This window comes from Terrapene carolina, unplaced genomic scaffold (genome assembly GCF_002925995.2).
Source record: "Terrapene carolina triunguis isolate 2854851 unplaced genomic scaffold, T_m_triunguis-2.0 Scaffold68, whole genome shotgun sequence".
Lineage (NCBI taxonomy): Eukaryota > Metazoa > Chordata > Testudines > Emydidae > Terrapene > Terrapene triunguis.
The window spans coordinates 81,757,779-81,775,413 of record NW_020664419.1 but is presented as its reverse complement, the minus strand read 5'-3'; the positions used below and the strand labels follow the sequence as shown (position 1 = coordinate 81,775,413).

At 46.3% G+C, this 17,635-nt stretch overlaps 1 protein-coding gene across 1 annotated transcript; it reads left to right on the top strand.

Annotated features, from left to right (window-relative positions):
• The first annotated feature begins 830 nt into the window (after positions 1 to 830).
• On the top strand, positions 831 to 15,912 carry GSG1 (germ cell associated 1). The gene is made up of 6 exons (XM_024193869.1): positions 831 to 910; positions 3,954 to 4,272; positions 7,748 to 7,795; positions 10,962 to 11,114; positions 11,549 to 11,660; positions 15,582 to 15,912. The coding sequence occupies exons 2-6, from the start codon at positions 3,954 to 3,956 to the stop codon at positions 15,910 to 15,912; spliced, it is 963 nt and encodes a 320-aa protein (XP_024049637.1). The 5' UTR covers positions 831 to 910.
• Positions 15,913 to 17,635: the final 1,723 nt, after the last annotated feature.

The following is a 17,635-nucleotide window of genomic DNA, read 5'->3' as shown; positions in this document are numbered from 1 at the left end:
AGCTACACACACAATCCATTCTGATAACCCTGAACAACACTGGGAGACTCGCCCACTCTGTACAAGGACTCCTCCTGGCCCCAGATAGGCAGGTGTGCATGGGATGCCTTACGGGCACTTTTCTGTAATGAAGTTCAAACTTAAAACAAGTTCCTTGCGTCATAGTGAGAGCTCCCCTATGCCCTTTAGTGGCTGTCTGACATATTTGTCCTGCCGTCCAGTTATTTCTTTTTAATTAAAATTTGAAGAGGTTGTGAGAGGTGCTGGATTGATGTCCCTTGGCGTCTCAAATCTTCCATCCTCAGAACGGCTGCCCTTTCCTTTTCACATGCCTCAGTTCTGCCAAGGAGAATACAACTCTAAGGATCAAGGGAGCTCAGCCTCCATGGCCCATTCAGTCCCTTGCCACTCTGTTGTGATTGCCAACAATGGGACCAGCTAGTGCCAATGGTGGTTGTAGTTTTTTGGGCTGCTTGGCATTAGTCTGAGAAACTCCGACTCATTTTGTACAGGCTACCAAACATCCATCAGACGGGAGTAATTGAAGTCTCCTCTGTATTATATTGAAACTTTTTCCTCAGTGAATGCAGGTCACTCTTTGCGCTTAATCCCAGCCTGCAACACCAATCTCTTCCCGTATAATCTCCCAGAACAGCTGTGCCATGATTGCATTGTGGATTATAAAACAGCTCAAAACAGCTGCCGGCTGGAAGGGAGAGCATTTAATAATCACAGGGTGTTGGGGGGCTGGGTGGGGTTGGGAGGAGATGAAGGAGAAAGAGCTTTAGAAGCAGTTTGTTTTCTTGAAAGATCTAGCTGGTAGATGCAGGAGAGAGCAAGGCAAAGAGTGAGTCGTACAGCTGTGCCGTCCACAAACTAAACAACAGCACGTAAAAGACCCACCAGCAAGGTAAATTCTACTCTCCTTTATTTCAGGAGGTTAGCTGCAGAGGCTTTCCAGATGCCAGAAGTTGTCTGACCAGTTACTGGCTGTAAGTGCTTGGCTTTCGTAGAAGGAAACTTTTCCGGGTGTGTTTGGCTAAGGAAGTAATTCAGGTTGCCTTCTCACTTTCCTAACCAATGTCCTCTCTCTCCGCTCTTCTACATCCTCCTGGCACCACCATTTTCTGCCCCTTCTTCTTCCCTTTGCCCCAGTCCTAAGGTATTTAGAAAACTATGCAGATTCTAAGATACTGACACAAACACAGCTGCACAGAATTTTTTTCTCATGGAAAATTTAGGTGAAAATAAAAAAAATTGTGTTTGACAAAATTTTAATAATAATGATTGATGCTAAATCCCTTTTTAGCAACTGCAAACAGAATAATTTTGACCAAAAAATGTTGAAAAATGGAAAACTTGGTTTTCAGTGGAAAATCTTCAGTTTTCAGGTTTTCTGCTTTCAGATGAAAAACTGGATATTTTTGAGGAAAGCAGACACTTTCCACAAAAAAACTGTTTTCTTGACAAGCTTATCTTCATCAGAAAAAAGTGTTATTGGAGATTTTTTCCCATCAGCCCAGGCCATAACCCCTTAACTAATACTGTGCAGGTGGCAATCATCTGCTTCCTGGACACGGTAAGGTCAAACATGCCTTCAGATTAGAGATTAAATGAGTAACTCTGTAGTGTTGGCAACACCTTTTCCAGTGTAATTGAACCGGGAGGTTGCTGAGTAATTGTCACTGGAGTGGCTCACAGGAAACAGAAGCCTGAGCAATAGACTTTGAAGGGAGAGGGAAGGGCATTCTCAGTAGTTGGGTAGTTTCTTACCTTTGCTCAATGCATTCTACTTGGGCACACAGTGTTTTGAGGGTAGGGTGACCAGATGTCCCAATTTTATAGGGACAGTCCCGATTTTTGGGTCTTTTTCATATATAGGCTCCTATTATCCCCCACCCCCTGTCCCGATTTTTCACACTTGCTGTCTGGTCACCCTATTTCAGGCTATGTCTACACTTACGGCAGCATATAGAGTACGGACTTTGCACACCTCCTACCACAGGTATACACAGCAGTGTAGATGACAAGGCACTGTTTAGGTGTGTAAAGACATGCCAGAACCTTAGGGTATGTACTCCACACAGTCTCTCTATGCCCAGGCAGTGCCTCCCACGTCTACACTGTAGTGTCCTGCTGCCTCAATGCAGCCCTTCCCCACCACAGGGAAAAACTCCGACCCAGGGGAAAGGCTCTGGCAGGTGGGAGGCTCCTTGCTGCTGAAGCCTTTCCCCACTGCCCCAATCCCTCCAGGTCTTTCACTGCCTTGTGTAGCTACAAACTGCAGTGTGGATGCAGCCTGGTTTTCACTGCAGCCTGCAGCTATGCATACCCTACATGCTGCCATCAGTGTAGACAAGGCCTTCTGTGTGATGCAAGGCTAGTCAATCCTACTCCCACCCAAGAGGGAAAGTTGCTCCATCTCAGGCACTGTCCTTTACTGATCAGCTTTCTGGTTAACAAAGCAGGGGTTGTGGCCTCCGTGGGCCATGTCCTTGTAATTTATCACGAGTGAAGCAGCATTACATCTCACATATTATTTATTTTTGGTTGTGCCCCAGATGGGCCAGGTGTTTCCCAAACATTGAAAAGGGGGTGGTCCCTGCTTTGGGGAGCTCGCAGTGTAAAGGCAGACAGACAAGCAGACAGAGGTATGGGGAAAGGGAACAGTGGGAGGCAATTTATATACCATCAACTCTATCCATGGTGAGCAGCACAGCTGAAATAGGGCTTTAGGAGAATCTTAAATATGGAAAGGTAGGAGCCACGCCAATGAACTCAGCAAGGATGTATCACGCGTTGGGGGTGCCCCATGGAAGAAGGCACTGAAACGATTACATGAGAAGTTGGCAGATGGACAGATAACATCTAAATGCTCTAGGGAGTGTTTTGCTGGGAGACCTCAAGAGAAAACCCCAGGGTTCTAGGGGAAGTGGTGTGAGTTATTCAGCAGGGGTACTCTTCCCTCAGAGTGAGAAGTGGCCAGTGCCCTGACATACTTGGAGTTGCTGGCTTTCAAATGAAAAGGCTTTTATTGTCATTTAAGATCTTCATTACACTTTTTGCAAGAGCAGGGGTATTGCCATCCCAGTGCCCGACTCAGATTCTGATTTAAGGGTTTGTAGCTTCCTGTGTGGGAAGTGCAGTCTAGTGGGGAGTCAGGCTGGGGAGTCAGGATTCCTAGGTTTTCTTCCTAAGTCTCTGATCCGGCGTGTTGGTTAATTCATGTAATCTTTCTCTGCCTCAGTTTCCCTATCTGCAAAATGACTATAATCATATTTACCTCTCACAATGTGGGGCTAAATTAATTAACCATATCTGAAAAAAAAAATGCTTTGCAACCCTTCAATAAAATGTGCTATGGCATTGCAAATTTGCATTTTATTGGGATACAATAGTCTTCTTCACTTCCTGTTCAAAGCTGTTGCATGGTGTTTCTGGGAGCTGTTTAACTGCTGCGGCATGCCACCTCAGACGTGCTTGTATTTCATGGCCCTGATCATTTCATCAGTTTTGTGCACACAGCTTTCTCTGAAGAGAGAAACTCCACTCACTCTGTCACTGAAGGATTATTCCCTACAGTATATTCGCCAGTTCCTTTGTTCAGTCCAATTTTAAATGGATGAAGCAACCACTTCCCTCAAGTGACTATTCCACAATCTAAGGGATCATGCTGTCAGGAAACGGTTTCTCATTCCTGAGTGAGGTAATAAGCTGCCCTGAGGATGGCAGACTGTCCTGTTTCTCCTCCTTGCCCTCACACACACACACACACACACACATATTTTGGTGGAATACGACATAGGCCCAACTACTCAAAGGTGTTTAGGTTCTGATGCCCAGTGAAATCAGTGGAAGTGAGAAGCCTACATACCGGTGAGGGTCTGGGACATTGTGCACAGTAAGAGAGATGCATGGCTGGTATGTGAGTCCGTCATGTTTGTTTGTTGCAGATGGAACTGCTGAAGATCCTGCCTTGGCGTCGTGCTGTCTTGGCAGTTGTCCTGAATCTGCTGGCTCTCAGCCTCTCTACCACAGCCTTGCTTGGCAGCTACTGGTGTGTTGGGACCCAGAAGGTGCCCAAGCCTTTGTGTGGAAAGGGCAAAGCCACCAAGTGCATCGGTGTGCACGTGTCCGCGGACGGAGGTGCTAGCAATTCTTCATCCCAGGACGTAGTGCACTACAGCTGGGAGACCGGGGACGACCGCTTCGCCTTCCGATACTTCCACACTGGCATGTGGCTTTCGTGTGAGGAGAACATGGAAGGGCCAGGTAGCATCTCCATCAAGGCAGCTTCAGCCTCATTCTTATTACAGCAAAATGTCTTTGGTGTCAATGACAGATGCCAGGCAGACAACACTAGGGAAAGATGCCTTCTCCATACTTGCAGAACAGATAGAGTTGGGGCAGTGGCAGTGCCCGCCTCCCACACATACTCACACACCACACCACCATACTTCATCCCTCAGTGAGGGGAATGATGTATGGGAGTTGAATGGGTCTTGGAGACAAGATGAGACTGCTAACAAAAGGCACCTTAGTGCTATTTGTGGGGGTGGTGGTTTTGTAATGTTCACATCTGTCCCAGCATGAACTGGAGTAACACCCTCCCCCCTTCTCCCCCCCCTCCCCAGTTCATGTCACGTTCAGTAGGGGATGGAGCCTGTGCGGTGAGAGACAGGGTGATGGCTTTATGCAGTGCTGACAACTGTCGCCGTTTTCATTGCAAGTAAAATGACAGGAGGTGTTTTTCTTAAAGCCCTAGGCCCTGGAGTCCTGTGAATAAGAGAGAATTTCAACTGTCATTTTAAACCGCCCTCCCCCCCCAAAGTTTCTCTCCCTCAGAGTTGTGGAGAAAAGCTTGCAAACGTGAACCCCAAAGGTGCAAATGACAGAAGGAGTATGAACAAGAGGCTTATCTTTAGAAGCTCGTGGTTTGGGGTGGGACGACACATTCATGCTTTTTGAATGCTTGGCACCGGCAATACGCTTCATGCCACCTTTGTGCCAACCAAATTCTGCCTGTGCTGGGGGGCTGGTGTGGCCCCCAGTGCAATTTAGACTGGTGGTGCTGGTCTAATTTATGGCAACCTTACCCAGGCTGCCTATGGACTGCTCCGCAGCCCAGAGCCCTTTGAACATGCCTCCTATCACCCCAACTTGCTTCCCCTACCTCAACTCCTGTGCTGTGGCTTTCGTCAGCCCTATGTCACACGTGCTCTGGGGGAATTCTCCCCAAGCCAGTCTTTATGGCCTGGCATATTTGGGTCAGAACTAGCTCCAAAGGCAGCAAACAGCTAGGTTGAAACTCATAAAAGAGAAATGAAAGGCGTTTTAGCCCATCCCCATTCCTCTGGGCCAGCCAACATTCCCCCTTCCTCAAAGGCACTCAAAATGGAACCTCAAAAAGAACAGGAGTACTTGTGGCACCTTAGAGACTAACAAATTTATTAGAGCATAAGCTTTCGTGGGCTACAACCCCTTGGTGCCACAAGTACTCCTGTTCTTTTTGAGGATACAGACTAACACGGCTGCTACTCTGAAACAATGGAACCTGTCAGTTCAAGAAGGCATTCTGTGCACTATTGCTCCTTCTGCGATCCGCTGGGATCAGCGCTTGAAAACAGAGAGGTTACAAATTAAAAGCAGGGCAACAATAAAAAAAAAAGCTTCAGTCACTCTCAGGTCTTGCTGAGAGGACTGGTTTGTTCTTGGCATTGTCAGGAATGGTTCAGAACAGGGTGCACTTAGGTAGGAATGCTTAAAGCTGTGATTAATTTCCATGGCAATAGCGGGTATGAGTTGGGAAAGAGACTGCATCATTCGACTGAGTTCAAGGTGTTTTCAGAGATGTAATGGGCCTCTTGGCAATACTGGAATAACAGTGAGGCATGAAGGGAAGGAGATCTGATAGATTTGGATTTTAGTAATGCATTTGGTACAATTTTTCATGAAATCAGACTCAAAATTAATTCAGACTGGCTTGCATATAGCCCCTGTTATGTGTTTTGACAGCAGGTTGAAGGACCAGAAACAAAGGATTATGATCAGCTGCAAAGTATTGAATTTTGGGAAGGTGTCTCATGGGGCCACTGCACGGCTCAGCATTAGGGTCAGTGTTGTTAATAACTTCATTAAAGTCTAGATGAGGTAGTGAACAGTGAGTTAATGAAATCTGCAGATGGTACTGAGCTGGAAGGAATCCTGAACACCACTGAGAGGAAAGATATAATACAAGGGGTTTACAGAGATTAGAATTGTGGGCAGAAAATAACAAGATGAGATTCAGCTGGAGAAAAAAGGCAAGTTAATATATATGGGGGGAAATAATCTGCCCAGGGGAGATTCAGTGGGAAAGAGAACTCTGGCAAACCGTCATGCTAAAAGAGACTTTTAGGGATTATAATGGATGTGCGGATTAGACAAAAGTTTGCACTGGGATATGGAGGCCAAAGCAATTTTGGATTGTATATGCCTAAGGGTAGGGAAGTGATAGTGATTCTGTATCGAGGGGAGAGTCAGAGTTTCCTTTGGAGAAGGGGTGTCCTGTTCTTAAGAGAAGGTACATCCTTCATTGGGAAGGAGCTGTGAGCTACTTTCTGCGGGACCAGTGGCAAGTGAAAATTCCATGTCCTAAGTGGGAGCTGGCTCTTCTGGTGCCTGTTACATGAGCTCCTTAGCAGAGGCTGGAATCAACCTGATGAATGCAGCTGAGATTATAACTGGCATGAGGGCCCTGGTGGAGTTTAGTCTCCTTCATGGGTGCAGCAGAGACTGGATACAACTCTGGATATTTTTAAAATCTTGGCCAATTAATGAGAACATCATACATTTTACAGAGTCAATGCTCATCTTTCTGCCATTGTCAATAAGCAATGGCCTAGCTTAGTTTGGTGCCTAGGGTATTCTGGCCTGTGTGTGTTGAGTGGATTGGATGGCAGTTGATAAGTGGCCTGGAGCAATGTCTCTGACTCACATCAGAAAGTTATATATGACAATTATAATGGAGTTTCTAGTCTATATATAGAAAGTGGATGGGGTAGATTAGAGTTCCATGTCTCATAGTGAAAAAAGGTTGATGGAGTTTCTATGGAGATTAGGATATATATTGTGGTTTTCTTAGGATAGTTGGAAGTTGGAGTGGGACAAGAGGCACCTCTCTGGTTTGTTTATGGAGAGTAAGAGGAAAAGAGTTGGTGTGTTTGCAAATAACAGGCAGGCAAATAGAGCACGGGCCATGTGATGAGTTTGAGGGTTTGTAGCCGATACTGGAAAATCATGAAATAGAAGAGTGGGATGGAAGAAAGTTTATGATCTCCAAGCTGAAGCTGGAAGGGGTGAAGTTATAGAGTTAAAGTAGCTTGCGGAACTTCTATGACAGCAAAGGAGCATTTTATCTCATCACAGCTTTCTTTTAATGTTTTGAATGTATAGCTATTTACTTATACTCAGCTGTATTTAATTTTTTGTGACTGTATACCAGCTTTCTCATAAGAGCCCCATCTGCACTAGACAGACAGACCATTGTCCTTCTTTCCCTACCTTTCCCCACTGGACTCCCACAACAGATCAAAGCAACCATCTCTTTGGTCAGAAAGACAGCAGACTCTAGAAGGCCTTAAAATAGGTAGAGCCTGCAAGCTTGAGAAATGAAAGAGGCATTAAGGTGGAATTTTTTCCCCTCTATCCTCCCCTACCATCTTTTGAGAATCCATATAATCTGAGCTTGATTGTGTTTGTATTTCAGATGAGAAATGTCGTAGCTTCATTGAGCTTTCACCCCCCGCAGAGAGAGGTAAGAATGAGTCTCTTCTTTTTCTCACTAGAGTTGCCCAATGCACCTTCTAGAGATCGGGGAACTTCAGCAGGTTGAGAGGGTGTTGTAGGCACCTAATCCTGGCCTACTGAAGTCAAAGTATTGAGGATTTCACCCCAAATGTTTACCCAAAACATCTGGCATCAGCCCCCAAAAGCTAGAAATCTCAACCTTCCTCACATAATTTCTGGTACTTCCTGCTGTCAGCCCAACTGTCAATGTGACAAAAACAGCCTTTTTTGCTGCGTTTCAGCATGTCCAATCTTGGTCATAACCCGCAATGCACACAAGCAGTCAATGTAAGTGATAAATAGTAACACAGCTGTACCATCAACTTGACATATGATCTTGGGCAAGTCACTTCTGTCAAAAAGTTGAAACATGGCCACCATTTTGGGTGCTTTCGTTTTTGGGTCCCAACCTGAGACACCAGAGTTCTGAATTTCAGTCATTCTGAGCATCCATTACTCCAGCTGAATAGGAGCTGTGGGTGATCAGAATATCTGTAAATTAGACCCTAAGGGTGAAATCTTAGCCGCACTGAAGCCAATGGCAAAACTTCCATTGACTTCAGAGGGGCCAGGATTTCATCCTATGTGTCTGTTTGGCCACTATTTTGGGGTATCCACTTTTGAAAATGTTGGTCCTACTTTCTCTTTAAAATGGTGCTAATAATGCATACCCCACCTTTGTAATGCACCTTGAAAGCTACAGAAGAGAAACGAAGAATATGTGAGCAAAGAATTGTTAGTATTAACAAGCTACTCTCCCAGAAGCATGCAAGAAACCTGCTTTCATTCTTAATTTGAGTCAGAAATCTCTACTGTAGGTGTCAAAATCTAAAACACACAGACAGGGCCTGTGGCCAGATTTCCGTGGGCTGCTGTTCAGGGCAGTTTGCTGTGGGTTAGGATCTGTGCAAGGGAGGGGAGTTTTGTGTTTTGTTGTAGAGGGATTGAGTTCTGGTGGAGGTCAGGGAGGGGGTAAGATGCTGTTTCGTTTTATCTTTATTCTAGCAACTTGTGTCAGCGGCGCTCAGACCCTGGGATATGTAGCCTGTTATATTAATATATACATCTAAATAAATAATAGAGTGCCCTGTTCTCCTTGGGAATAACAAATCTGTTTTTTTACTGATGGCACTTGTTAGTTAAAAACTGACCTGTAGTCACAATGGGAGCTATTTCTACAGGGTAACTTAAATGTTTGTGCTTTGCCTATCCCCCAACCAACTTTGCATGGATACATTATTCAAGCACAAGGTCATCTTCCTAGTCTTTCTGTATTAATTAGTTTTAACAGAGTAGCATGTGTTATCCATGATCCACTACTAGGCTCAATCCTTCCTTACAATAGGATTCCCTTCTGCTCTAAAGGAACAGGCAGAAAGCTTGTTAGAATAATTAATAACTGTCATTTAAATACAACAGGTAGAACTACAGGCTAAGTCAACTCGACAACAGATGGACCAAAACCAGGAGTGGGAATTACTTGTGAACTTACAGAATGGAAAATGATATCCAGAAACAGTTATGGAAGAACTTAGTATAACTAGATGCTTCCTGCTCCTTATCAGAACCTGAACTGTAGAATAGGGAGAATAGTCTCCAAGCTCACCTTGAACTCCTCCTGCATTGGGTCTATATGGCTTATTTGGAGACAACCCAGAGATCACTTTTCCTTCACTGGAGGAGTAGCAGGGAGGAGCTGGGCAATTGGAGTCTTGAGCCCTCCTTAGCTCGAGGCTTACAAGGCAGTTCAGTCTTTCCGCATACAATCACCTTCCACCAGCTCCAGGGAGTTGGCACTCACGTTCTTGGCTCAAAGCCAGACTCCTGATGCATAGGAGCTCAGCTTCTGTGCTCAAAGGCAATCCTGTTCGAGCCTTGTTATTTAGTCAAGGCTGAAAGAAGCTTCTGGAACTGGCATCCCTGGTCTCCCAGATGCCACTGTGATGTCACCTGTCAAGACACTGTGATGTCACCTGCTAAGATTCCAAACTCCATCACAGTCCAAACTAATTGCTAATTGCACAGGGGATGAAACAGGGCTCCCGAATGTTTGATTTTCAGATGGTCTTGTACAGATCCCAATTAGTATCCATAATATTTTATATAATTGGAGTAGCTTAGAACATCCTGTAGGAGAGCAGAATAATGTCCATGGAAGTTAGTGTAGCGTACAGTGTATCTCCTATTTAATACAATAGCCACATCTGTTGTTATTATATAGTACAATATAAAATTGGAGATGGGGTGCCAAATCTTGGCTGCATTCCATCCCCTTTTCATTTCAGGAAAACAACTGGTCCTCCCTACCTGGAAATGTGTGAAGGGGTGAGAGAGTGGGGGGAGGGGACTCCTTGGGTGGCATAGGGCTGGCATAGGGGCTCTATGTTGCATTCTCCCCTATAGCTCCTGGCATAGGGTCATGCCAGAGGTGGGTATGTTGGGAGAAGGAGGGAGTGTAGCTGAAATTCACTGGACTCTGGCTAATTTGAGCTATTGGACAGTCCTAAAGCCACCTTCCCCCTCCCTTGCAGTGAAAGGTACAGCTCAATTTCAGGGCTAGGGTGTCTATTAGTAGTAATGGTGGTTAGAGCAGGGGACTGGGAGACAGGCGATCCCAGAACAGAGATGTTACAGGACCCCTGTGTATAAGGTCATCTCCTGACTTTTCTGAGTCTACTCAACTGCCCTAGATGTACCTGTGTAGAGGATCCACACAAGACCTATGTATATCATTTAAACCCTAATTCGAAGGCTTACGTGGTATATACATCCTCTTCAGGCCATCTGCACAGGGGTGAATGTCGTCCCTGCAGAATAGCCATTTTAGCCGATGTTTGTATTCACTCTGCATTACTCAGCGGGCTGTGGGGAATGTCTGGAGTCTTCTCTCTCTCCCCATGGTGTCAAGTATCATGGGGTAGCTGTGTTAGTCTGTATCTACAAAAACAACAAGGAGTCTGGTGGCACCTTAAATCTGTTAGTCTTTAAGGTGCCACCAGACTCCTTGTTGTTTCTCTCTCCCCAGTTTATGATGGGGATCCTTTGGGGGGTCAGGGTCAGGAGGGCTGTGGCAGGTCATGACCCTATTTTGTGCTGACTCTGAGAGGTCTCTTCTTTCCTCTGGTTCATGGCAGGAATCCTGTGGCTGTCGTTGGGGTCGGAGATGGTCTACATCAGTTTGCTGCTCATTAGTTTCATCCTGCTGCTGATAGAAATGCTGTATACTGGGAATCCGGTTTGCGGGCTGAAGCTCAATGCCTTCGCTGCTGTCTCCTCTGTGCTGTCTGGTTGGTGCCCTAGTGCAGGCATGGGGTCATGAAGGCATTCTTGGGTGGCAGCATGAGTGGCCCAGGGCAGGGAGTGAAACTCATCAAGGAAAGGGTTCAAGAAGTCCTTCAGGGAAGAAAGTGCTGCCAAGACCTCACACATTCATTAGCCTCAGTGTGTCAATCGGGGGGCAGAAGGGGAAGGGGCCATGGAGAGAATGTGGTAGTGAGAGAGAGAAGGAAATGCGCAGAGTTGGGGAGAATAATGGGGAATCAGAGGAGAGATGATGACACAGGGTGGGGGAACAGGGCCCAAGGGTGGAGATCATTTAGCTGCTGAACCTGCTGATTGGAAGGATGAATTTGGTTCTAAGCCTTAGTTCCTAGACAGAAGAACAAATCAGCTGCCCTGGCCTCCACTGTGACAATTTTGCCTTCCTGTCCTCTTGCTTTAGGCCTGCTGGGGATGGTGGCTCACATGATGTACTCACAAGTCTTCCAAGCGACTGTCAATCTGGGGCCAGAGGACTGGAGACCGCACTCGTGGGACTATGGCTGGGCTTTCTAGTACGTGAACTGTGAGGCTGTCCACATCCCTATGGCTGTAGGCTTCAGTCACAGTCCACCTCTCCAGCACCCTCCTACTTAGCCCCTTACCCCTGAAGACAGCTCCAGTATGGCTTCGCCAGTGCTGCTTCTCTGTGATCCTTAGGTGTTTGCCTCAACCCTTGCCTCACATGGTTAACGTAATAGATCTGGGATGGAGGATGTCTAGCTAGGTCACATCCTGTCCACTCCCCTGACTCAATGCAGGATTGCTCCCTGAAACATATATTCCCCAGAGTTTTGTCCAGTCCAATTTTGATTGAACCAAGATATGGAGCTTCCACCCCTTACCTTGAGAAACTATCCTACAGTTTAATAGACCTCCCTATTTCAACCTGATCTATCAGGAAAGTTAACAAAAAACTTGTTAGTCTTGAGAAGCGAAGACTGAGAGGGGACCTGATAACAGCCTTTAAATATGTAAAGTGGTCAGTTGTTCTCCTTGTCCACTGAATGTAGGCCAAGAAGTAATGGGCTTAATCTGCTGCAAGGGAGATTTAGGTTAGATATTAGGAAAAGCTTTCTAACTATAAGGGTAGTTAAATTCTGGAATAGGCTACCAAGGGTGGTCATGGATTTCCCACCACTGGAGGTTTGTAAGAACAGGTTACATGAACACCTGTCTAGGTTTACATGGCTCTCCTTCAGTGCAGGGGCTGGACTGGATGATCTCTTGAGGTCTCTTTCAGCCCTACATTTCATTTCTCTGATTACCAAATATCTCCTGGTATTCAGCCTAAATTCTCCTTTTAGGAAAAGAAAAGAACACTGTCCACCTGAGACTGCCAGGGGAATGAACAGAAACTAAATGTAATTATGCAAACTGACGTTTGGCCAGGAACTGGCTAGTTTCCAAAAGGTGCCATGGGGCCTTTAATGACCGTATTGTGAAGGTCTCTCTTTTACATGTATTTATATCTAAGGCTATGTCTATGCTACGAGGTAGAGGTATGATTCCCCTGCTCATGTACACATAGTCACTCTAGCGCAATGAGAACTAGCGCGAGTATAAATAGCAGTGTAGCCGCGGTAGTACTGGTATCTGTAGCAGAGGCAGGCTTGAGCCGTGCGTACAGACCCACCTGAAACCGGTGGGTATGACTCAGCACAGTTCAGTCATGCCTCTGTTGCTGCTGCCAGTGCTGCTGTGGCTACACGGCTATTTATACTCATGATAGCACAATGAGAGTTAGTGCAAGTATGTGTACACGAGTAGGGGAAATCATACCCCTTAGTTCATAGTGCAGACGTAACCTAAAAGCCAACTTCTCCAGCAGCACAGTGCCCCCGACAGCATGCTAGGGCACAGGCTTAGTACTGAATCAAAGGGGCAAGCATCACCAAATTAATTTCCCAATGTTCCCTGCATAGTCCATTTAAATACCAACCAGGCCCAATCCTGCTGAGCTTGTGAGATCTGACGACCACCTAGAGCTGTGGGCTAAAGTGCCCTGACCTTCACCACCAGGCGTTTTTCTAGAATTGGATTCATCCATCCTCTCCATTTCATCATGGTTTGCTCATAAAACTAACACACTCCCGCATTTTCATATAAACAGCGGCAAGCTTAGGGCTCAGCCTCCCATCACATCCCACATGGCCATCTGAACCCACCAACATGGACGGTTTAGGTGTTATTTTGCATTTTGTCTGTAAACTCATGCCTAGACACTACAGTGCCTGGCGCTCTGTCGAAATGATTCACCAGAATCCCTCCTCTCCTGTGGTTTCACAATCTGTCTCCATTGCCACCTTCCACCTGGTCTTCCTGTTGCTCACATTAGTCAGTGTAACACTTTTTCTGCAGTTATGAGTCTGTAGTCCTGACCATAGCCACCTTAATGCTAAATCCAACATACTTCTCCATATATAGCATCATGATAGCTCTATAAAGTTCCATCACCATTTATGCACAGTGCAAGAAGATCCTCATAAGTGTAGCGAACATGCATTAAGGAAGCTGGTACTGGTGCGTCCAAGATACTGAGCACAGTGTCTACTGCTCACTACTGTCCATATACAGTCATAAGTCAGAGGGAACACTGTCTCTTCCACAGGATAACAGGAGCCACCTATTTAAGAGGGAAATAGGCATAGCGCTAGAGAACATGTAGACCCAATAATAGTGTTTTGTGAGTCTGTGGGTGTGGCTCAAAGAGGTGTTGGGAAACTCTGGGATTGAGGGACACAACCAGAATACAAAACCTTTCAGACTTGACCAGATCACTGATGCGTTAAATTTAGGATCCTTCTTCTAGCAGTGGCCGATACCTAGTGCTTTGGAGGAACACAGAACTCCAATAAAAGCATCTGCCAACGGTGCTATGTTGCAGGCCTAGGAGGGAAGCAGGAAGGTTCTTTCCTGACCCAGACACTGATCAGCTAATAGCTTGACGCATGAGATTAGATGATCAGAACTACATTATTGGCCATAAAATGATCCAGGCCTTATTAAATCTAGTTGCAATGTTTGGCTTTGGACCTCTGGCTGCATTGTATTCCACTGACTGTCTGGTTACTGTGTGAAGTATTTTTTGCATTGGTTTTAAGTTTACTTGCCATTAACTTCAAGGGACTTCAAATCAATCCCAGGTCAAAGTATGGGACAGTATAAAAAAGATGGCCTGATCAGTTTTCACTGTGCCCTTCTTAACCTCTTCTCTGATCAAGTCCCTCACTTCTGCCATTCTAAATAATCTTGTTTACATATTTCATCTCGGCAAGCCTTGCTGCCCTGATGTGGAGCTTCTTAGTCTCAGCTCTGTCTTACAATAATGTGATCAAAAATGAACACAAATGATTAACATTGTTCTGTCTGTTATGACGTTCTCCAAAATGCCATTTTTCATTTTAACTGCAGTTGCATGCTGGGCAGTATCCTCAGTGATCTATGATGAGTCCTGAGTATTTATTCCTTGGCGAATCCTGCAGTTTCAAACCTAGATACATATACAAAGTTTTTTATTTTTAGGTTTTTTTTTTTGCCAGGTACGTAATATTGGCTAACTTGAATTTGAAGGGTTATTTTCTTTCTGTAATGATCCTACGAAAAGACCGTATCAAAAGCTATTTGAAAACAAGGGTAGGTCTACACTTACCCGGCAGTTCGGCGGCGAGCAATCGAACTTCTGGGTTTGACTTATCGCGTCTTGTCTGAACGCGATAAGTCGAACCCGGAAGTGCTCACCGTCGACTGCGGTACTCCAGCTAGACGAGAGGAGTACCGCGGCGTTGACGGGGGAGCCTGCCTGCCGCGTGTGGACCGAGGTAAGTTCGAACTAAGGTACTTCGAACTTCAGCTACGTTATTCACGTAGCTGAAGTTGCGTACCTTAGTTCGACTTGGGGGGTTAGTATAGACCTGCCCCAAGACAAAACAAAGTGTCAAACAGGTGCCATAGAGAGTGGTTAATGTAACTGAGGACTGCAAAATGAACAAGATACTCAGGATCTCCCTGGCTGGCCTATTATTCTAAGGGATCTGCCTCATGATCGTGCTTTCCAGATGCAAATTTTCCAGCGTCCTCCTGTCATTTTCTCTCGCTGCATCCATTTTTTTTCCTTATGGCATTTCCCCCCCCACCCCCCTTCTCTACCATATGTTATGACTCTAGCAACATTTTACTCCATTGTTCAGGGGGAAGGGAAGGGTAATGGAGGCAGGATAAAGCTTAAGGGCTAGAATGGTTTGGGTCTGGGCTACAGCTCTGGTCTATCTAGTTGATGTCCATCTCCAGTTAGTGGCCTCTGCCTGGTATTCCAGAAGGCCATTAGCTCCTTGCAATGCATCTGGTTCATTTCTTGACCCCATCATACTTCTCTGACAATGGAAGACTTTATTAAGATCCTCACTGCATGTGCTGTTCTCCTTCCCCTCTCATAGCATGGCCTGGGCCTCCTTCACCTGCTGCATGGCCTCTGCTGTTACCACCCTCAACACTTACACCAAGACTGTGCTGGAGTTCAAGCGTAACCATATCAAAGGTTATGATGGGAGCTTCAAGGACCAGTCACAGCACCATCAGTGCTTCATGCAGCAGCAGCACCATAGGGAGCAGATGAGCAGCTACTACCAGCAGCGAGACAAACCTCTCCATTCCGTCTCAGAGGGGGTCGACTTTTACTCCGAGCTGCAGCAGAAGGTGCTACAGCGGGAACCGGAACTGGAGCTAGACGAGGTCTTGGGACAGTCCATGGAAGAAGATCACTGTTAGGGAGGGGGGAGCAGGCCGCTTGGGAAGCGGTAGGGAGATTGAGGTCTGAACCAAATACTAGTATCATTGTTATCAAGTTCTCTGCTGTTCTGGTTCCTTTCTTTAACACTTCTGGGGGGCTGGGAGGAGGAGAAGGCATGTGGTCACTGCTATCGATGTCTCTGGGCAGCACTGCAGGGGTACTCACAGTGACACTGTGGCTTGTGCTACTGGAGCTGGTCTGCTCTGTTGAGAGCAATGTTACCATGTCAGTCGTGAATGGTAAACGCACAGGCCATTTCCACTGGAAACTGTTATGCCACCTGTATTCTGGGGCTCCTCTGCTGCCACAGGGGTGCTATGGAGCCATTCCAATGCCAACAGTACCACAAAAATGGAAAGGGCTCACCCAGTGGAGACAGTACCCGCTGTCAGCAATTAGAATGGTGAGAGTCTGGAACTTTCCTTTTGATCACACCATTTTGACGTCCATTTTAATAAACCCCTGAGGCTTTGGGCTAGGTATGCCCAGCTCCATTTGCCACACAACTTGAAATGGTTCCAATTTTTCAAAACACCCATTGGGCTGGAGAACGTCACGTCTGGCCCTTTTGGATTTTACAGTCAAACTCCTTTTGAGTTAAACTGGCTCCAGACCCTCCTCCAGAATAGCCAGAGAAATCACTTCAAACCAGGAGTTTCCCACTGGAACAGGGATAGAAAGAGGGTCTCATTCCCCACTCACTTTCCAGTCACCTCTTCCCTCCTCCACCCACCAATCCCTCTTTTAAAGCACCCATCAGCTGTGGTATCCATCACCTCCGGCCAAGTCCTGTTTGCTCCCGTCCCCTGTGAGGCTCCCTTCTACACACTGTACACCCAACCCCCTTCTCTTTGGGGCTCCCGTCTATGCTCCTTGCTCCATTCTTTCCCCCTTCAGGACCCCTGTCCATTTCGTTCCCACACAGTCCCCTCAGAGGTGCAGTGGTGAGGTCCTGCTCGCTCTTCACTCCCCAAATGCCCTCGAGGGAGCCCGTCCCGTAACAAAAAGCAGTCTCCTTTTCAGGCTAAGGAAAACAAGGGTCAAACACAAAGGGGACGTTGTACATGATATTTATTTGTTTCACTGCAGTTCACAGTTCCCAACAATATACAGACAGAGTCTTTATTCACAGTGGGAATGCAGGGGAGAAATTCACATTGTGGGGGAGCTAGCATCACTGGACACTGACTATCAGGCCTAGGAGTTTAAGGAAGCACCTCGGGGGAATTACTCCTTCGGGTAGTGACTCACCAGCCTTTCCCAGCAAGGGGGTGGGGGGGAGAGGAAGCACATCCCTGTTCCTAACTTGCCTACTGGTACTTAGACATTCAGCCACCACCAGCCAGCCCGATTTACAAACCAACCAACACATATAAACACCACACCCAGCTAGAAGAGAGTAGAGGCCAGGCAGGTTCCAGGACCAGAGCCCCTTGCTACAGTTGTGCTAATATTTACAAAGCTATTTACACACAAATACCATTAAGCATATACAAACTGTTCAAAGGCTCTGGCATTAATAAGGAGAGGCCCAAGGCCCAGCCTCGGGGTTGCAGCTACCCCTGAAGAGACTGCACAGAAGCATTGCACTGGAGAGAGAGAAAGAGAAACAAGCAGTGAGGAGCTGGGCCAAGAGCCCAGGGTACAGAGCCAACCACACCCATGGTTCATGTGCCCTTTTAAAAGGAGGTGCCAAGCTGT

Bases quoted from the DNA above. Each gene is read 5' to 3' on its own strand.
- GSG1 (XM_024193869.1), top strand. From the start codon at position 3,954: ATGGAACTGCTGAAGATCCTGCCTTGGCGTCGTGCTGTCTTGGCAGTT. The intron at 4,273-7,747 runs GTAGCATCTCCA...TTTGTATTTCAG, and splicing joins GGAGAACATGGAAGGGCCAG to ATGAGAAATGTCGTAGCTTC. The intron at 11,661-15,581 runs GTACGTGAACTG...CCCCTCTCATAG, and splicing joins GACTATGGCTGGGCTTTCTA to CATGGCCTGGGCCTCCTTCA.